At 35.9% G+C, this 22,686-nt stretch overlaps 1 protein-coding gene across 1 annotated transcript in view; it reads left to right on the top strand.

The window, feature by feature from the left end:
* Nucleotides 1–22,686, top strand: part of LOC148942695 (uncharacterized) — a 39,513-nt gene that overhangs the window by 8,944 nt on the left and 7,883 nt on the right. The window contains exons 3-5 of the mRNA XM_089102334.1: nt 9,079–9,285; nt 12,907–13,045; nt 14,601–15,416. Coding sequence (XP_088958460.1) covers nt 9,079–9,285; nt 12,907–13,045; nt 14,601–15,416 — 1,162 coding nt within the window. The remainder of the gene's footprint in view (nt 1–9,078; nt 9,286–12,906; nt 13,046–14,600; nt 15,417–22,686) is intronic.

The raw sequence follows: 22,686 nt of genomic DNA, 5'->3' as shown, positions 1-22,686 counted from the left end.
CAAGTACATCATAATAATCATATTTTCTCCCTTTGCACCCATCTTAGGTGGTTTTGAAAGTCAAAAAGTAAATATTTAGGTCTGAATTTTCTCAATTCTTCCAAGAGACAGGTTTTTTGATATTTATTTAATTTTATTCGAAGTGCGGTGTCATGTCGCCTTGATAATTAGGTGCCATCTGTATAGTAATCTATTAAATTGTCGTTCAAGCACCAAGTACATCATAATAATCATATTTTCTCCCTTTGCACCCATCTTAGGTGGTTTTGAAAGTCAAAAAGTAAATATTTAGGTATGAATTTTCTCAATTCTTCCAAGAGACAGGTTTTTTGAATGGGACTGGCCCACCCCCTACTCATCAGAAAGCTGATTTGGGTACAGTTCTGCCATTTAGAAATCATTCAGAAATGATATTTCGCATTTCTTATTTTCTTTTTGTGAACTCTTCAATTTCAAAGATCGTTCAGTATGAATTCTAGGGCAAGGCAATTTAGTTGAACGTCTTCTTAGACTATACCTATTCTGAACAAAACAAATTAGCGAGAAATTAATAGAATCAAAAGTCAATGGTAAATATTCTTTATTTTGTTTAAGTCTAAAAAGGGCACAGTGGACTGGAAGGACGAGATCAACTTGCAATATGTTCAAAAACGTATAGAGACTCTTGATAGGGGAATTATCAGGGAGTGCCGATGGGGAAAAAAGGGGTGCTTTTAATGTACGAAGGGCTTTATTTTGAAGACGTTGGAGGGGCTTAATTCGAGATTTAAAAGTCTTAAAATAAGCAATGGAACAATAATTAAAATAAGAATGAATTAAAGAATAATAAACTGACTTAAGGGCAGGAAAGGGGAGGTAAAATTTTAGATACCGCAGTAACCCTACATTCCTTCCTAGCTGAATCCTTAGTCTGTCAGGATGAAGCTTCCAAAATAAATTTTCATCAAGCATAAGACCAAGGCACTTGCAAGATTCCTTTCTAGTAATGGTAACTAGTTTTCTGTTAAAATGGACATATATTTGAGAAAGCGACGGGAGGCATGAGAAAGTCGAGAAAAAATTATAAAATGGGTCTTCGATGAATTTAAAACAATGCGATTGTCATCAAACCTCTGCACTAGCTTCATTAGACTTTAACAGATTTTTTCTCTGACCGATGGTTCATCAGTACCTGTGATGGAATTAGCTGTGTCGTCTGCGAATAGTAGAGCAAGTCCATCACCTGCGATTGCGTCCATAAGGTCATTAACATATATTAGAAACAGAAAAGGTACAAGAATTGAACCTTGCGGTACTCCTATCTTTCCTGAGAACATGGGGTTTTTACTAATTTTACTGTACCTCCATCCACAAATTGATTCCTACCAGTAAGGAAAGGTTGGATCAGTATGAGAGCATTGCCTTTTATTCTGCAGTTGTCATGCTTACCCAGAAGAATCAGACGACAAATCGTATCAAATGCTTTCTTCACATCCACAAATATTGTAGTTAGTATTTCGCCACGGTCCTTTGCATCATTTAGAAATTGTAGTAAAACCAGTATAGCATGTTCTGTAGAGTGCCAAGGCCTGAAACCAAACTGGTGCATGATGAAGAAGTTGATGAAGACTTAGTCAGATAATTCATCACTCTGTTATAGATGCAACGCTCCATAATTTTCAAAAAACAAGAGAGAATAGAGATAGGGCGGTAGTTCGAAGGTTGCTTAGGGTCGCTACCTTTGTGGAGGGGTATAACCCTCGCTGACTTGAAAACAGTGGGAAAGATTCTGTCCTTAAAACAAGAACTGATGACATGGGTTATAAAGCTGACATAGCAATCCATGGTCTTCTTGATGAGGTAAGTTGACGACCCATCTGGACCTTCGGATTGTCCGTTTTTCATGGCTTGCACAATCTTCAGGAGTTTGTCTTCAGTAACAGAAACAGAGTAGCTAGATGACGAAGGTAGGGTTTTTTTGTGATTACCTCTGCAGATAGCTGACCGTGCGTAAGCTTGTTCTACGGTTGATTCTTCAATACTTGCAAAAAATTCATTGAGCGTGTTGGTTACTTCTTCTTGCGATGTGACAGTGTTTCATCTGGCTCCATCATGGTCTTATGGAATGCGTCATTTTTTTGCCTATTTAGGCATTTATTTATTAGAGTCCAAGTCTTCTTTGGTGATCCTTCTGCTTCATGAAACTGGTTATGGTAATGTGCCTGTTTAGCTTCCCTAAGCTGGGATGTCAAAGTGTTCTTATAGCTTTTGAATTTGGTACCAAACTCGTCAGGATTGTCAATATATTGCCTGAACAGCATATTTTTGTGCTCCATACAGGCAATTAATCCTTGCATGATCCAAGGCTTTTTCGGTGTCACATACCTACCAGAGCACCTTTTCAAAAAAGAACAGGCGCAGTCAAGAGCAGACGAGAATTTCGCATCAAATAGAGGAGCCATTGCATCTGAGTCTGTTTAATCATAAACTGAGTTCCAATCGGTAGAAGCTAATGTGGCTCTCAAGTTTTTTATAGAATTATCATCAATAATTATCAATAATCAATAATATAGATTAAGAATTATCATCAATTCTTACTTTTATATATTTGTACTTGATTTCCCACGGTTAATCAAAAATTCATCAAATAGGATAAAGTGATCTGAAGCATCAGTTAAGACAATGTAACTCGAATACAGACTAAAATTCGTAAAAATGTTATCTATAACTAAAGCAGACTGTTCACCAATACGTGTTGGTATTCTTACTGTTAGAACTAAACCCGCAGAAAAACAAGTAGTCAGTAAATCCACAGGCTGAGATTTTGAGGCTTGGGACTCTGAATTAACCAGTCCTAAATCAATGTTAAAATCTCCCATGAATAGCCTACTATTTTTGGTTCCTAAAATTCAGTCGTTTCGTAAGATCATTCAACTTACCAATAAAACTCGAGGCGCTTGATCCTGGAGGCCGATAAAACAGGCATACCAGTAGCCTCTCTTTACCAGACATAATTTCAACAATCAATAATTCAAACTCCATCTCTTGGTATAAATCATTGAACTCAGTGGTTTCACGAACATGCAGATCCTGATTAATAAACAAAGCAAGTCCAACTTTCGAACGGATAGCCCTCTATCTAGTAACTACTTTATACCCAGATACACCAACTAAAGAACTATTACCATCACTAAGAAATGTCTCATATAGTCCTAAAATTCCAATGCGATTACTAGAAAGGAAAGTGGATAGAAAATCAAAACTAATAAGCACTCCGCGACAATTCCAAAACGCGATTCGTTATGATAGTGACTTATTAAATGGAGGGATTTGGTCATTATTTATATATTTGCTGGGAGGAAAATACTGGATAAAAAGATCAGAATATTCGTCACCAGCTGCTACCACTGATCTAAGTAATTCATTTAGGTCAAGTTGATTTTTCTCAAAATCATTGAGCCGGTCAGATGTTATCTTATTTATGACTTATCATCAAATCATCATAAAAATATATATGATAAGGTGCCGCAGAAAGCGTTACCTTAGATTATTCAAAGTATGAGAGGAGCAAGGAGGCTGTCGGAACAGATTCTAATTAAACAGCCGCGATGCAGTCATTTGACTCACCCAACTCGGAGGCCATCCGACTTGTTAGCTGCAGAAAGAAGAAACGAGCAGAACGAGAACTTTTTGCAAAACTAGAACTAAACAGAAAAGAAGCAACACATGAAAACAATCAAACAGAATAGCAAGATACAAAAAGCACAGTAAGGCAAGATCTATTAAATTTCCTTTTTCGTTTCTTTTTTTCACTCGCGGAAAATAAGTTCAAGTCATTGTTGCAACTTATTCAATAATGCAAACCAAACGTAGCTAGACGCGAGACCAGAAGATGAAGAAGATCCTTGGATTTCCAGCAATATATATACACTGAAGGAAAAAAATAATATCCCAGAAAAGTTATTCCTATTTGGGCAAATCAAACCGCACAAGGAATACAAGCCAAAGCCTATCCAGTGTCAGAAGTGTCTGAAACTGGGACACACAACAAATAAATGCAATGGAGTTCTCCTACCCTGTAGTAATTGTAAAGGCTCCCATCCTAAAGAGTTGACAACTTGCAACAAAACTCAGCCTACATGTATCAATTCTAAAGGCCCACATGAATCCACCAATAAATCACAATGCCCTGCATATAAGAAAAGAGCACTAACACTCCAAATAGCAACAGAGAAGGTCATTCCATACCCTTTTGCAGCTATGGAAGTAAATGCTGCCCAATCACACCAAATAAAACCTATATTGAAATCAAACAAAACTCCCAAGTCAAACACTCCCAATGCATCAAGCACTCCTTACAAAACACCATCCTTTAAGCCCCCTAGCTCACATATCTATCAGAAAGAATCACCAAGCCAACAAGCCTCCTTGCCTAGTGAGATGAGGTCGGCCTGGCACCCTCTCCCAACAAGAAACAAACCAGAAACACTACCAGGAATTAATCCCTTAACTGACAAACTGGATGCACAACCAAACATGCAAACCCCAAATATATGCTTATTCATTCTAAACTGCAATGCAGTTCAGGCCATGAATATACAACAACAACAGGAAACAAAAATCATTGCTGAATTGGCAAAAATGTACATCCCTAATCATATGCTCATTCAAGCAAAAGATCTTGTTCTACTATTAACAAAGCTGAACATTGATACACAGTCATATGAAAATTAAATCAACAACACAACGCATATCAATACTCCAGTGGAACATAAGATCACTCACAGAAAATAAGGTAAATGAAATTATATTTTTTATGAATAATAATTCCATTGAAAATGCTTGCCTCCAGGAAACTCATTTAAACAAAAATCAACAAATTAAGTCTCTGGGATATACTATCCTGAGAAAGGATAGATCATCAGAGAGAAAAGGAGGTGGAGTAGCCTTAATAATTAATAATAATCTAAAATTCTGTGGCATCAACTTTCCAGATTTTGTAAATGATGTTGATGTAATTGGCATCAGTGTTTGGCTGAATAATAAAAAAACTTACATAATAAGCTTGTACAACCCTAATGGCCAAACTACCGATGCCATGGATTTCTTCAGTTATATAAATATTCATAATATGTTGAAAAATATAATTATTTGTGGAGACTTTAATGCCCACAGCCTTTTTCGGGGGAATAAACCAGCAAATAAAGCTGGTAAGTTCATTGAGCGTATGACTTCAATTAATATTGATTTAGCTGTTGCTACCCCTCCAAACCTGAATCCATATTTCAACCCCAAAAGTGGCAGTTTCTCTACAATTGACCTACAGATTGTGTCATTAAATATTTTGAATAAAATTTATATAAATAAAATTGATAGTCTATGTACTGACTATTTTGCCATAGTTTACTCCCTAGACGAACCTGCTGAAACCCTACCACATACCTCCAGATATATCAACACTAAAGCAAATTGGCCTATGTTCCAAAATAAGCTAAATGATGAAATTACAAGTTTCACCCAAAATTCACGCATTTCAAACGCAACAGTTGACAAGCTGAAATCTTGGCATCTTTACTAATAAATACATTTAAGCATGCTATCCCCAGGACAACACCCAGAAAAATATTCCCTAAAAACATTCCCAAAGCAAGGTGGACAAATGAGTGCCAAAATAAATGGAGAACAAAAAAGGCAGCTTGGAGAACATTCCTAAAAAAAACATCACCTGCTGCATATTTAAAAAAATTACCAGCAGAATCTAATCTAAAAAGGACTATAATAAATGCCAAATATAACTACTGGAATAATTTTGCAAATAATATGTCCAGAGAAACACATGAGCCAATTATACATAAAGTTATAAGCCACGTCTGTGGGAAAAAGACTTCCCCCAACCCACTCCTGTATGAGCTTATACATAATAATACCCATTATGACAATGATAATGAAAAAGCTAAGCTATTTGCCACTCTTTTTGTTAATAAGCTAACATCAAACAATTGCAGCAAAACATCCCCAATTCCTATGAACCCTAGTTACCAACCTCGCCCAGGATCCGAGTATATAACCAGTCCATTTTCAATCCAGGAAATGAATAATTCAATACATCATATTAGGAGCAAAACTAGCGGTAGCTATGATAATATACATCCTACACGGAAAAAGAACCTCGTCCGTTCATACAAATAGGAACTTCTAAATTGTTATAATCATGGTTGGGCTTCATTTACGTTCCCCAATATCTGGAAATGTTCGTCCCTCCTACCAATCCTAAAGAAAAATAAACTCAAAAATACCCCCTAGTATTATGGGCATATAATGATTACACATGGCTTGGGTACAACAATCGAGAAAATTATATATTACCAGCTGCTCTGGACTTTTGAAAAAAATAATATTATCCCTCACACTCAAACGGGTTTTAGGAAACACCATGACTCAACTGATGTTTTCATATTGTTAACAAATGTAATAAATGAATCATTCTCAAAAAATAATGTCCTAGTCGCAGCTTTCCTAGATTTTGAAGGGGCATATGACAATGTGAACCACCAAACCTTCTTAAATAAACTTGAAAACCTTGGACTACCCCCCCCCCCGAGCTAGTATCTTTTATAAAATCGTTCATAGAACTGCGAAGTTTCATTGTTTGTGTAGGTTCAGCCTCATCACCTCAAAAGACAATAACCAAAGGCCTTCCTCAGGGAGCAGTCCTCAGCTGCCTCCTCTTTGCCCTATATCTCTGGGACATGAACCTCCCCCACACGAATCTACAATATGCTGATGATCTGGTACTATGGTCATCTGGCAACACCTTTGAGATTGCACAGTCAAAGCTGCAAAAGTCACTTCCAATTTGAAAAATTCTCTCAGTATTCAGATTTACCCATTGCACCAACAAAGTGAAAAATAATCCAATTTCCCCGAAAGCGAAACCATGTTAATGCAAGACTAACTCTAAATGGAATAACTATTCCAGAAGATAATCATATTAATTACCTCGGTCTCATGATTGACCAAAAACTTAATTTCCACCTCCACATTTCAAACATAATAAAAAAATGCTATAGAAAAACAAGTATACTAAAAAGACTTCTTTCCACACTCTGGGGCTGTAAGGGAAAACCTTACTCCAGTTTTATAAATCACATATAAGACCCCAATTGACTATGGGCTCATCGTCTTTGGTGCATGTGCAAAGACCCAGATGCAAAAATTGAAACAATACAAAATGGTATAATACGTCTCATATTTGGTCTTAGGAAACCCACAAGCACCAAGTTTCTGCTTATGGAGAGTCGGATTAACAACAATAAGGGGGAGACGTAGCTTTCTCTTGATAAAACATCTTACAAAAATTGAATCAAATAGCTCAAACACTATATAATTGGTTAAGAAATCCAACCATGTATAGAGGAATTGCAGTTGATTATACCAATATTCAGATGAAGTTCCTTGTACTCGCAAAGTATATTGCACCTACTTTTCCCCACTCCTCTCCATTGAATTGGTAAATCCCCATAATAAATACTGATTTCTCAAAGTGGAATAAAGATTTAACCCCCATTGCTTTTGACCAGAAACAATTTGCTGAACTTAATACAATTACTTATAAAAACCATTTCCAAATCTTTGTTGTTGAGTCCAAAATGAATGAGAAGGTAGCAAGTACTGCTTTCCTTCCTCACCTGAAAATTGCAATGGGTGAGAGATTGTATAATAATGTATCTATAATGTCTGCAAGTTAAATGCCATAATCATGGCATTAGAACACCTTATGGAAAACCAACCTCTGATTGCTAATTCTAATAATATTATAGTTTTTCCCGACTCTTTATCAAGCCTTGAGTTTCTGTCTTCAGCTCCTTCAGTATAAGTTGGATATTGACACTTATCATTCTCTTAGTATTATAGATAATCTTGCTTCAAGTGGCATAAGAGTTTATCTTCAGTATATTCCTAGCCCCTTTGGTATGAGTGGTAATCATCAGGCTCATGAAATAGCAGCAAATACTATAAATATCGACCATCCAAGTAGGATACCAATTACCATTAGAGATATTTATCGATGGAGACTATCAGATACTATGTTTAATAAAAATAATCCCATCCTTTCCCCATTTCCCAATAAGTATTTTTCTAAAATTTATCATAGAATTCGTTCTGGAACAAATGGACCAAATTTTCTTGCATTCTCGTACCAGTTTCCTAATTCAAGTGGTTCAGTTCCCCTGTCCCCTCTCTGCAGGTATTGTAATATGAATAATGAAACAATTGACCACTGCCTATTTGAATTTAATATGCTGACGTCTGCACAACATACCTTGCTTTGTAAACTGTTAAATTGCTTCAAGCACCACAAAATCTCACTATCAGCCAAGAGCCTAGCCAACTATACCTGCACACAGAGCACAGAAATCGACATTTATCACCTTATATTTGAACTCCTTGAGTCGAAAGATATCTGAGAATATCTAACAAATAAGAGACAACCAAGCCAGTAGCTCTGTAGCCCACAGAGTGAAGCAAAAGGAAAAGGGCTAAATAGTATCGACTAAAAATCCCACCTGCTGTGAAACAGACGAAAAAGAATATCCTTACTTTTTTGACCGATCTGAGAAGTCCTTATTTCACCTTTTGTTTTCATCTCACGTGACCTAGACAGTAGCTCACTTCTTCGCAAATTCAATTCAGGTGGCAAGTCCGTACAAATAACTATACCACTCGCCTTTAGTTTACGAACGTTCAACGTTACCACTTGAATCTCATTTTCAAATCCTAATGATTTGAGCTTCACTTGTTTCTGCTTACTATTACGTTGGCGGGAGTAGATAATATTTGCTGAGCGAGGAGCGAAACGATAGCAAAAGCTATCGTTATTTGCACCTAGGTATGGCGGTAAAAGTGTTAAACTTTGGGGGGGGGGGTACTGATTTTCATATTTAAGTCAAGAGCTTCTAATTTTATAAAGGATCTCAAGAAAGTACCCCACCCCTCTCTACCTTCCCTCAATGAGCAGACATGATATTTTTTGGGTGCCGTTTTTACTTGTCCTGTGTATTGTCTTTTTTAACTTAATTTATTTTATTTATTTCACAGATTGTGCCTGTTACTGCTTCAGTAGATCCAGAATCATCCTGTGTGGAATTTACTCATGGTGCAATAAATTTAGAAAATAAGGCGTCGGCAGATAAGTGTTTGCGAGAAGCCAAGAAAGCGCCTGTGCGAAATGAACAAGCGAAAATTAGAATTAAGTCGCATTCTGAGCTATTTGCACCCTCTTTTCAAACAAGTGAACAGCAGAAGGTAATTTTCTTATTTTATTTATTCTTTATATTCTTCAAATTATCATTTTCATTTCATTGAATTCATGAGAAAGCTAGCAATAGAGCAGTTGGCAATGGAGCAATGTGAGAGTGGATGTTATACACATTACTATGTCGACTTCTCTTGAATAATTACCCTATGTAAATCCTATTGTTTTTTTCCTTATTTCAAATGAAATTTTGTTTTCTAACCTTCTTCGAAGCTGAAGTTGTGTTTATTAATCGATAAATACATTTAACAAGGGGTATAAGGCCAAAAACAAATAGCTAGGTCTTCAAATAAGAATTATTCGGAAATTGAAACTGGAGATATACTTTTGTGGTGAAATATTCATTGGAGCCAAATACTTTTAATGCAGAGTTAATACAATTCAAGTACCGTTTTTAGATGAAATTCATATCTGCTTATTTGAATACGAACATGTTGCAGTAATTTGACTTTTTCGGGATTACATGGGAAGCTATGGGTATAAGAATGGTCTTGGGTATTGGAAAGGTTTCTGTTAAAATGGTGTTTTAGGGCTTGATTGGCTTGGAACTCCATAAATTTAGTAATTACCGGAATGTTAGGGTTCAGTTTTCAATTTGAGCTTCAGTTACGTAGTCATTTTGGATATTTATTGTAAATCAATGTTTGGAACCATGACAAGGCTCTGTAATATCACATCTTACCTTCTGTATTAAGTGATAGAGTTCAGTGTATTGACGGGGGCGATGTTAAATCAGTGTTTTCGAACCAGTCAAATAAAGTTGGAGTACCCCAAGTTTCAAGTCTAGGCCCTCTGTTGTTTTTAATTTATGTTAGTGACATTAGTAATTCAATTGTGGACCTAGGGCTGACCGTACTCTTTGCTTATGACACAGCCTGTATTTTTTCTGGAATTGATGAAGATAGTGTCCAACATCAATCAACTCTTACATTTGATAGACTAGTAGCATGGTTCAAGCCAAATAGGCTAGCTCTGAATACTGTAAAACCTAGATTTATAGTATATTCACGTACATCTTGGGCACTTCCAGGTCTGAAGTTGATTAAGTCTTCTGTGTCAAGTAGAGATAACACTTGTTGATACTTTTTGTTACTTAGGTGTGCTAGTTTACTTGAATTTAAGTTGTAAGCCACATATTGGTAGTGTAAGATTGAAGCTTGGAAGGAACGTAGGTATTATGCACAATTTGAAATTCGTGTTGCCTCTGGAAGCTATGCGCTCTATTTATTTTACTCTTGATCATTCTTACCTAAATTACTGTCCACTTATTTACTTGAATACTTTCAGATCCTATTTTATTCCACTCCAAAGACAACAAATTAAGGCGCTTCGCATTTTAATATGTTATCTTTCTTCCCCAGCGTCTTTTCTCTGTAAGTCCTCTACAAAGAGTTTATATTTTTATTTAATATTCTTCCTGTTGAACTGGCAGTTATTTTTCATTCGTTATTATTCAAAGTTAATCATAATCTCCTGACACTGCCTAGCTGCTTTTTTTCTTTTGATTTGTTCCCAGTTGCTCTACCATCTTCACATTTAACTCTCAATATACGGAAACTACGCCAGCCATCGATAATATCAGAGAGGTCCCGTTTTTCTCTAAGAAACAGTGTCTTTGCTGCAAGGAACCGATGTTAGTCTGCTTTTGATTTGGATTTGTCATTGGAAACTTCAAAAAATAAGTTAAAGTTATTCCTTTTGGATACGTATTATTTATTTAATATTTAATCTGTTTTTTTGTTTTTTTTGGGGGGGAGGTCTTTTTCTCGGGTCTTGGTTTCCCTCTTGTTGTCCCATTGTTGGTTAAGAAAAAAATCTCTTTTTTCTGTATCGTCGGGTGGGCTGTCTGCTGTGGCGTGATTAGTTATTAATGCTATGTATATTTTTTTTCTTCGTCGTCATGTCTTTCTTTGATTGATTATCCACTTATTTCTTTAGTAGTTTTTATCTTTGCAGAACGAGCTTGCCTCCCTGCTGGATATTTTTTATATTTAGTATGTCATGAAAAATTATTGAACATAAATTAATCTGAATATCGAGTTAGGTAGGGCCTTATGTTTCAGAGTTCGAACTTATTATGCTCAAGATACATCTTGATCACACGCCTGCAGTGTTTTACGACGAGTTTAGGCTATAAGCAGAGGATATCTAGGGAGGTGGTCAAAGTAGAAACTCTGAAAAGGCTTGGGTGGTAGAGGGGCATTTACAGTGCTTTACAGTACTCATCAAGATCAGTTATGTACACAGAGATTTATTTAGAGGAGAGGAAGGGTTAACCTGTTTCGGACAAGACTTGCTTCAGGAAAAAGAGAACAGGAAATTATAAAAATTAGGGGGGTATAGTAAACAACCTCCACATCTAAAGGCCATGTCCAAAATTACACCTATTCGCTCATAGATGCCTGATCGCCTTATGAATGAATCCAAAAATAAAATATAAAGAAAGAACCGTATTGACTGGGTAAATTTGTGGAATAAGCCATAGAAAAAAGAATAACCAAAAATTAAATTTAACTTGTTTAGAAATTATTTAAACTTAGGAAAGTATCCTAGAAAAGTATCACAATCCTATTTGAAGTCATTCCACTCCTTACCGTTAGCTAAGATTTGTTCTGATGTTTCTAAGATTATAGGGAGATCTTCATCGCCTAATAACGATAGTTGTGACGATTTACAAACCAACGGATTGAATTAGAGTTTCATCACTCCAAACCTTATTTGTAAAGAAAATCCAGCCAATCTGTGTACTAAGTTAAAACGATTACTGCAAACTCTATGCAAATATCGTGGGCAGTTTTGAGAGAGTGATTCAGAATAATGTGGCTTTCAAGACCGCTGTTTCTGCTCCTTCTTCATCACAGTTTTCATAGTGTGAAAAAAGATGCCACCTTACCTTGCTGCTTGCTGAATGAACTTTCTTTTTGCTCTGAGCATACATTTCTCTATCTGATCTTAGTAGCTCCAGGTCACTGACATTGAAGCTCTGGCTGTTTTTTAGAATCCATTACAGAACATTTCACCATGACTTATACGTTGCAAATTTTATTGGTTTGGAGCTGGTTTGCTCCTCCTCCATCATCTTTGAACAACTGATTTCCAAACTCCGTTGGGCGTCACCAGCTGAGCAGGTTCTTTTATAATAAATATTCTCGACATCTTATTGGTGTTACTAATTTAAAATCACTGAAAAAAAATAACTCTTGTGTACTGACACGTACGCCAAGCATTTGAATTGAAAGTCGCTGTAAATAAGTTATAAGGTTGTTTTTTTTAATCGGGAGTGACTATCCAATCACCCTGGAAATCTACTTCCGCTAATTTTGGAAACTCATTCGCTACAGCATCTACCCTGGTAGATTTATCAATTCTTAAGGTTTCGAATATACCATCAATGTTTTTTAGCATAAAGCCCTTTTTTAATAAGGCCTCCCCACAACGTTTTCTCCCAAGTCCTGCTAGACATTTTTGTTACTATTCTGAAGATGATTTTGTATTTTCGGAAGTTTGGTTCGACTGTGCTTTTATTTTTATGTGTTATTTTAGATGCCTTGATTTTTTTTTTTTTTTTTTTTTTTTTTTTTTTTTTTTTTTTTATAGCCTTTTTCTTTTAGGGCATTACTGATGTTGACCAGCCTGGAAGAAGCAACTTGGTGGGTTTGGAAAATTTAAATTGTCTTTGTGGAGACAATTTGGATGTTGATGTTCTCACTTCTTTTGACTCTGTACCTGACGAAAAGCCTCATGTTGACTGTAAGTCTGTCTGAATTCTCTTATTATTTTATATCTATTTTTGTATTACTTACACTTCCCTATCATTCTATTATCTTTTACTTATTTTTACCGTATTTTAGTGTATTTTGCATGTATGTTATCTTCAGCTTTTCAATTTATTTCAGTTTCCTGTAATGTAATTAATTTATAATCTTGTATACAAGCTTGAATCTGGGGAAAATAATCTATTACAATTGCCAACTAATCCATTTAAATGGATGCTACTCAGGTTCCAGTCCTTGACTTTGTTTATTTCTTATTAACAAAGATCAGTCTCTTACTTCTAAACATTGTATGATTTAATGTAATTTCCTCTTGGAAAATGCTAAAGTAAATATAAAAGCATCAATTTTATAATTTATAAAATATTTAATATATACAAAATTGTATAATTTATCTTAGTTTCCTGGTGAAAAATGACAAAATCGAAAATGAAACTAACGCCCTAATAATTTATAGAGTCCAATGATCAAGTAAAAAACAACAAATTCATTTTAGTTTATACAAATCATAAACTGTCTTTTTTTATGGCGTATTTCTATAGAAATTAGAAAGAGTTTAGGTGCTTTAAGCCATGAAATCTGGAAATTTAAGAAATTGCACCTCAATCTGTCTCTCGTTTTCACAAACAATTTAAAGTGCTCGTATAAACAAATAAAGGCTCTCACAAAACATTCCTCACAAACTCTTCTGAAAATTCTTTCCACACCAACTGGAAGAAGAAATAAAATTTATCGTTCTAGCCTGACTGACTGGCTGATATCGGATTTCACGACCTCGGATTTTCTAAGCTGAACATTTAGATTTGAATACTCTATTGTCCAAATAAATTTGCATATTTTGTCTAACACATCTGTCCTTTTTTTTCTCCTTCCACTCTCACAAAAATTTCTGAATGGGTGCCAGTTGTCCTACAATTATCAAAAACTGCAACCACATGGAGATTTTGAACATATACACATTTCCTTTTGACACAACTTTATTTATTCAGCAACATATACCCAGTGCCACGTATGGCATATTTTTTCTTAGAACATGATTCCTTTGATGGTAACCGACTGGGGCGTAGAAATATTCCCAGGCTAAGACGATTTGCATAGTTATTGCAGCATTTAATTTGATTCACACGCTTTTATTCGTCCTTAATTTGATTCACACGACAAAAGAAGTTCAGTGTTGTTTATTCTATTTTGTGTTTTCTGTCTTAACTCAGGAGCAGCTGCAGAACTTGTTCTAGGGATTGGGAGATGAAGTGGTTTCAGGCAAGGTTTATTTTTGTCATAGAAGCATTATATTAGCTTAAAACAATGGAGAATTCTGGCATTCCTATATATATCTGTTTTGTTTTTGTTTGTTTTTTTGTTAGAAAGCTCTTTTTTAGTCTCTCTCTCTCTCTCTCTCTCTTTCTCTCTCTCTCTCTCTCTCTCTCTCTCTCTCTCTCTCTCTCTCTCTCTCTCTCTCTCTCTCTCTCTCTCTCTCTCTCTCTCTCTCTCTCTCTCTCTCTCTTTTCTCATTTCTTATTCAATTTTTACAGATATTAAAACACCTTTTCCCCCGTTGAATTTGGACTCGGGTTATTCTTCAGCACTATCCAGTAACACATCTGTCAATGGAGTCGATCTTTGTTCTGATATAAAATATGACTTTACACCACTCATTGGAGGATTCTATAGTGAAACTCCTAGTTTATCAAGATGTGGACTAGAGGATAGCTTCGATATAAAATATGACTTCACCAAATTTGCTGCAGATTCAAAGAGTGAAATGTCTATTCAATCAAAAAGTGAGATGGGTAATGATGTTGAAGACGTAAAATATGATTTCACTGCTTCACTCGCTGCGAAATTTAAGACTGAAACGTCTATTCAAGTGAAAAGTGACATATCGGGTATCCCTGTTGCCATCAAGACTGAAGAGAAATGTGATTATTTTAATCCGGTTCTCTTAAACTATTTTTTTAACAGTGAGGAAAGTGCTACAGAAGAACCTAACGACAAAGTGAAAAAAGCAAAACCGCAAAAACGTAGGAAAAAAAGGCAGAATGAAAAAAAAGACTTGAAGGCATCATCAAAAAGCTTGAAAAGGAAGAAACATGAAACAAAGGCAAACAGTGGACTATTGAAGGAGAAAAAATCAAAGTGTGATTTCTTGACCCAAAGAAAACCAAGGTTTACAAAAGTGTCATTATTGGCTTCTTCAAAATTTATTTCTTATTTTGGTAATTCTTATTCAAAAGTGAAATTTTCTTGTTGGATCCCTCCCCAGTCACCGTATAAACTCGTACAAGAAATTTTATTTCGTGATCCGTGGAAGTTGCTGGTAGCATCTCTATTTTTGGACAGGACCCCAAGTAAGATTTATAATGCTTAAGAAGTATAGATGTGAAATGCTTAAAAAAGTATTTTGTTTCAAGAATAATGATTGACTTTTATGCAAAACTAATTAACTCCTTAGGACACAAACTAGAAAAACTGACTGAGAAGATGTATAGGTAATCTTTATAACTGTTTTTCAAGTGTGATGAAACAATTCAAATTTAGTGTCCTTCCCTGGCTTCCTTGCTTGTAAATTTACTATTCCTTACTATAAACTGTCTTATTGATTTAATATTCGTATTTTCATCTATCGAATTGAAATGTAAAAAAAAAACGGTTTGTTATACAGATTCTATCATTTTGTATATAATATTTTTGGTTAATGTGGGTAATAATCCTTATTGTCTGGGAATACGCTAATGAACTTACTAATTTAAGTCTTTCAAGGATTATCAAGTGATCTTTAAGGATTGTATTGCTATCTGAAATGTCAAATATACTTCCGCAGTAACCCATTCACTTAGGATTTGGCATTTTCATATCCAAAGCCTGAAAATAGGGAAAAAAGCCTGTCGAAAGCCAAATACATATTTTTTTATATATATATATATATTTTTTTTTTTTTGCGTAAAGGCTCTTGGTTGACTTTAGCTTTTGTACTCGCTAGGAAATTTCTTGAAAATAATTACTAATGCCCGAAGTTTAGTGGAAAGGGTTTGTCTTGAATTCCATACTAAGTTTATTTTAATATATGGCTAGAAAAACTCCAAACTTATTTCTCACTAAATAATTGGTACTTTATGGTCGACGCCACCAGTGTGACTTTATTATATCTTCATGCAGTTTTCTGTTTAATAGATGTGGCTTTTGAGTAGTTTAAATATCCGCAGAGCTCCGAAACTAGAAACTTTTGTTTTAGGAAATGGCTTTTGGGATATAGTAAAGAATTAAAAAAAAGACTGCAAGGTCTCATTCCCGAACTTGTAAGGTAACTCCAGTTCCTCGTTTTTTTTCTAAAACATATTCAGCTTAGGCATCTATGAAGACCTTATGTCATTAGATTGTTTTGTTTGGCCTTGTCAAAGTAGGAGTCCTTTGCTTGATCTTGTCAAACTAGGAGTTGCCATAACTTGAGGGGACTTTACGGACTTTCTCCGCAAATCTAGAAAATTATGAGATAAGATTTACTTTGAATATTCGATGGATATATGAAAACCTTTTATTTAGTTTGACCCCTCTGGTGATGCTCTTTATGTCTTAGAAATGTTTCTTTTTGGCTGTATTTTGTGTATTCGTGCTTAAATCATTTATCAAAACATATTAGATAAGCTAAGATATTTATTTCAAAAAGATCACTATCACAAGCCCACAAAGGGCTGAATTCAGACTTCTGCGTCGAAAATGTATATGGTTGCACTCAAACTGGCCAAAGTGCAAAAAACAACAACTAAATATAAAAATCATAATGAAAAATCATTAGTCAATAATTAAAACTATCAAAAGTCAATTAAAAAGTTAAAAAGATAAAAACTGGTCAAACTAAACTTACACAAATACTAATCAGAAAAAGAATTAGAACGGACATTAAAAAAAAAGGAGGGGGGGGGGGGGGATAAGCGAATAAAAAAAAAAAAAGAGCGAGACATAAATGCATATAAATTAAAAGGGACACTAAGAAAATGTCAATAATTCAACTACAGTAAGTCAATAAAAGAGTTAAAAATTAAAAACTGGTCCAGAAGGGGGAGGAGGAGACAAAAATAAATAAATAACCCCCCCCCCGCCCCCCCCCCCCAAAAAAAAACCAAAAATAAAATATATAAAAATTAAAGGGGGAACTGAAAAAAAGGGGGGGACAAGCAAATGAGTGCAAGAACCTGGGCAGCACCATCAGCTAATAAACAAAAAAGAGGGGAAAAAAAGAAACTATTGGGACATTTTATTCATTTTTTCTGTAATAAAGGGGACAAAAGTTCTTTCGTATCTGGAAGTAACGCAGTGAATGGGGGACAAAACAGGGATGGGCTCAGTAACAGCTCAAGGCGGCCGTAATGTTGACGGGGAAGCATGTTTGGTGAAAATACTTGCCGGCCAAGGTTTTGCTATGGTATTTTTTGCAGAACGGAGTCACAAATTATTTCTTAGTCTCTCGTGGGTCTCTAGTTTTGAAATATTTAACAAATGCAAATATGGTATCTTGCCCTCTTTAAAAATAATTCTTCAAGCTCTCTTTTGGACATTTTCAATTTTTTGTGTTGCTTTATTTGAGAGGCCAGGGTGCCACACAGGACAAGCATACTCTAATATGGGACGCACAAAAGAAATGTATACCTGTAGTAAATGTGATTGGAGGCAACTGAATTTATTTAAAAGTTTAAGGAGGGAAAGCGAGAAGTTTGCTTGTCGTAGGATATTATTTATATGGGCATCCCATTTCAAATTGGAAGAAATTGTAAGACCAAGGAGTTTAAGAGATGTGACAGAGGTTTCAGGAGGAATAGGAGGAAGAAAAAGGGGAGGGGATTTAAGGAAACTTACTGAGACTATTGCGGATTTAGAAGGGTTAACTGTCATCTCAAGGGAAGAGGCCTCACAGGCAATATCCTGGAGCATGCCCATTAGTTCGCTAAAAATGTTTGTGCGGCATATCTCTAAGAATGTCAAGTCATTGACAAGTTTCCACATATTGTCATAAAGTGTTGAATGTGTGTTAATCATAAGAGAAAAAAGGAGAGGGCCTAGAAGAGTACCTTGAGGAATGCCATTAAATATGGGGAGATGATCTGAGAAACAATTTAGATATTTAACTGCTTGAGATCTATTAGAGAGAAAAGAGGCAACGAGCTTAACAAGGAAAGTTTCAATGTGGAATTCATTTATAAGTCTAACTATTAGTAATTTGTGGTTCACTAAAACGAAATATTTCTGATTAAGAATATGCATCTGATACAGTCAAGCGTCAGGTTTTTAACTAACTTAAAAATGGAGTAAGCAAAACGGACGAAGTAATGAGAGTTTGACGCGGATTTAAGATTGCTAAAATGCCTAATGTCCATGAGGGGGAGGACTGTCATCTTAAGCCAAGTCTGTGGGAAAAGTTTCACGCACTTTTGAAAAAATTCAGATGAGGCTAATAAGCAAAATGCCACATAAGCCATGCTTTCCATTTTGCTTTTTTATTTAGGTAAAACAGTCTTGCTTTCAATATTAAGGGCCTTTTCAAGAGCCGTTAATTCCACTGAGCAGGGTGGATAAGGGTTTTGAGAGGTAATCACTGAAAGCTTTAATCAGAGGAACATGAATATCTAAAGGACAAATGCTTGATCGTTTTAGTTTTTCAATTTCTTTTTACAAATCAAGTGGAAAAATATGTGGGAGAAAAAAAGGATCAGGAACATCCGGAAATGCGTAAGGTAGTGGTGGGAGACTGTGGACAATAGAAGCCAGAAACTTACTGAGGTCATTAGAAGTGGTCTTTGGAGGTGCATTTATACAAAAACTTAGTTGTTCTCAAATCTTGTTGGTAAGATTTTTGATTTTAGAGTATCGATTCTTTGGTTTATGAGGTCGAAAGTATATAATTTTATTTTTATATCAGATTCGGGCATCTTTTTTAATTTGATTTCATAATTCCTTTCTTAACTTGTGTGATTCATCTTAATTACCCGCCTTAAAAAATTTTATTTTCGGGAGGATTAAACTATGAATGTGAGTATTTATGTAGGTTAATCAAAGGAGTATTTTCTGATTTTTTTCTGTGAAACCTAATGAGCAGGAAGCAACTAGTTGACTGTGAAAAATTAAAATTTTGTCATCAAGGTTATTAGAATTATAAAGGTCTGACCAACTTTCACTGGTCAGCTATGATCCAAAAGAAAAAAGGCCTGTGTCACTGAGGGGACGGCAAACCCCAATGGAGGTAGTAAAGGAATGTTCAATGGCTGAAGAGGGAAAAAAAAGAAGACAATAGTGGTAACTGCCTCCTAGCGGTGGCAGTACTTGCAGGGAGTTGTAATACTTACTCATGTTTGAACAAATAACATCCAGAGAGGTGTTACCTTTTGTTGTAGATATTTTAACCAGTTGTTTAATATTAAAAGAGGCGCAGATAGAGTCTATCCTCAGGTCATTCGCATCGCCAAGTAAGCAAATACCAGCGTTCGGATACTTTGATAACACAAAGTCAGTACTTATAAGAAATTGTCGTATAAATTTGCGTTTCTGGTCAATACTTTGGTTAGGGGAATGATAAAAGACGGCAGTTACGATTAAATTGAAAGGGCGGGGAAGTACTTTCGGTCTAAGGCTCAGCCATAGAATTTCATCATAATCTGATAAGTGGGGGGGTGGGGATGAGTTTAGGTTGGAGGTTATCTCGGACAAAAAATAATATACCACCCCCTTTTTTCCCGAGAGGGTGATCGGGAGGGCGAAGCTTTATAAACTGAGTATAATTGCTGATTTTTAGGAAATCTGGGTTCAGGGACTGAATCTCTGTCACAGCAATAATATTAATTTTATGAATTTCATTGATACCCTCGAGTTCGGTAATTTTTTCAAAATTTAGGCTCAGCATTGGTAAGTAGGAAAATTGGAAATTTAAACCTATTTCTGCATTTGGATTTTTTTTTTCAATTAGGGATTCAGTTATGTGGGGCTGAAGTTTATGAGAAGGATGCTGTGGGTAAGGGGGTGGTTTTGAGGCATTATTAAAAGGCGGGACTGGACCGGGCTTGAAAGAAAAGGAGGACAGCGGACAAATTATGGGAATATTATTAAGTTGGGATGGAACTACGGCAAGGGCGGATCCAGGATTTTTTTTTGGGGGGGGGTTACTAATTTTTGACTCAGTTTTCGACTAATTTTACTGATTTTTACCTAGGTTTTACTAATTTTCGACTCGGTCGAAAATTTCGGGGGGGGGGGGTCAAACCGGGTACCCCCCCCCCCCCCCTGGATACGGCCTGGAACTACGGTGGAATTCGTCTTACTATTTGAAGTTTTAGAAACTCTGCATGGAGGTGTTACCTGTGGATCGTTCTGCCTGCTTACTCTTAAACAAGAGTCATACTGGTACCGTCAGTATGAAGTAATTAACGGTTCCTAACGGCTGCTCTATGAAACAGCCTAACTGCGCCATTGGGTATGCAAAATATAAATACAATTTGTAGATGGTATAAAATTTCAGTGCGTCATGTTAAATATCTGCTTGCAAGTAATGAATTTTCTTGACATGATGTCTGCTACAAAACTGCCCTACCCTTTCATATGTTTCACCATGTTCCTCGATTTTTTCTTTTGTTTTTGGACCTAACATAAACCCTGTTTGAGATTACAACTAAGGATAGTTTAGGTCTAACGAAAATGGGACGAAGTTTACCTGTCAGTGTAAAAAAAACTAGTTGGTCATATAGGGATTGGTTCAAAGTTCCCCCTTCTACTGGACAATTGTGGTATATAGTTTTTTTTTCGTGTCCCCCCCCCCGCTAGAGCCAGGCCTGTGCCATAGAGCCTATATAGCCTATATAGCAAATTATTTTTCACATGAGTCGGGTGAAGTAACAGACGTTGCTTCAACGTCAGGAGGTTTGTCGGGATGCGCACAGAATGTAAAATCTAAAAAATATCTCACTAGGTTTTGTGGTTTCAGGATATTCGTCTTGTTTGCCTAAGAACCCTTTGGCTAGGGTAATGGTATGCTAAGGGATTTTACTGTGTCCTCTAATGAAGAGAATCAGATATAATATAGGAGAAATAGTTGCCAGAACTCGTCAGTGTAATGGGAAGACGAAATTGGACCTGACAAATTATCGACTATTTGGGTGTGTTAAGTTGCTATCAATAACTTTGCACAGATCTGGCCTTACGGAGCCAATTAGAGCATATAAGGGGTGGGGTGCGGGATCCAACTGTGAAGGAAGTACAATTTTAGGGCTGTAACTCCAAGGTGTTCTTAAGCTTCTTTAGTATAAATATACTCAGACGTAATACTTACAAGAAGGTTATCAGGGTGTATCTTCTGGGGCATTTTTCTGTTGTGGAATTTTCTTGGGAGTCCTTCGAACCAGTATTGGAGGAGGGAAAAAATTAAATCTGAAAAGCAGTATATTTTTAGTTAATTCAACTGTTCTTTAAGCCCATAATTTTATAATTGCAGTAAGCATGTTCACTGGAATTTTGAGTGTGGGTCAAATGTTGGATAGACAAATTTGTCCGAACAGTGTCCAAGCAAAATTATAGGACACTCGAGAGGAAAAAACAACAAATTCATGCTTTTGGTACTGAAACTTTACTTTTGTATGAGTGACAAAAAGTTGTCAAATGCCTAGAAATTGTGCAATTACACAATTACATTGTACATAGGTAGGCTACGTACAGCAAAACCTCAAAGGAATTTTAAATGATTGTTTCGTTGGGGGAAGGGGGCAGATGTCCGAAAATCATAGTTTAGGCCCAAATCAAACCGTCTCAATTTGTTTGTACTCTCACGGATGTTCCTAGGAGGAATCCCCGTATGCTAGTAGTAACGTATAATCTAGAGACTGTCGACGCTATAGGAGTCGCACTAATGTAGGTATATAATATTGCTCAGTAAATTCAAAACAGATAAACAATTATGTTTTGCAGAAAAGTGAATATAATGCATAGAACTGTCATACAAGATGGTTTGAATCCAATCGTCAAGCATATTGTAGAAAATAGATCTGTTGAAAAAAAATCTGAAACTAGTTGTTTTTTGTTTTTGTTTTTTCTCTGTAGGCTTCTATATACATATGGTTAAACTTTGAAACAGATTTATCCTCTTTTTTTGTGGGAAAGGAAATTTGTAGGTTGTTGTGACGTCACTAGATTGCTTCTTTCTCTTGCAAAAAATCTAATAGGCATTTGTTTTTCACGGGTATCGAATATTTGACATAAAATATTTTCTTTCTGGTATTTGTTTGTCTGTGCAAAATTTGCAAGTTAGTAGAGATAGTACTCTACTTGAGTCCTGTGTTTGTATACATTGGGAAGCTGGTATCGGGAGAATCTTGGAATTTGACTGGTGGTCATGGTGCTTAGTCCAGTAGAACACAACCCTTTGGAGAAATTTCCCAAGTGGGGCTCAAATTAAATTATTGAAATAACCGAAACGGTCTCTGTCGATTCTTCGGCAAAAGCACGGTCCAGACTCTTATAATACTCATATCTCGAGTACCCGACAAGTCCAATGCAATTGTTTCATGGGTTGAAGCGCTGGAGCTTTAGGAACATGACTAGAAAATTCAAACTTTTTAACCTTTTGTGAAGAGACAGAACATGGTT

Source organism: Artemia sp. Qi Xiang Cuo, chromosome 16 (assembly GCF_049724085.1).
Source record: "Artemia sp. Qi Xiang Cuo chromosome 16, ASM4972408v1, whole genome shotgun sequence".
Taxonomy (NCBI): domain Eukaryota; kingdom Metazoa; phylum Arthropoda; class Branchiopoda; order Anostraca; family Artemiidae; genus Artemia; species Artemia sp. Qi Xiang Cuo.
Note: the sequence above shows the minus strand (reverse complement) of the source record. Positions and strands in the feature narration are given on the sequence as shown.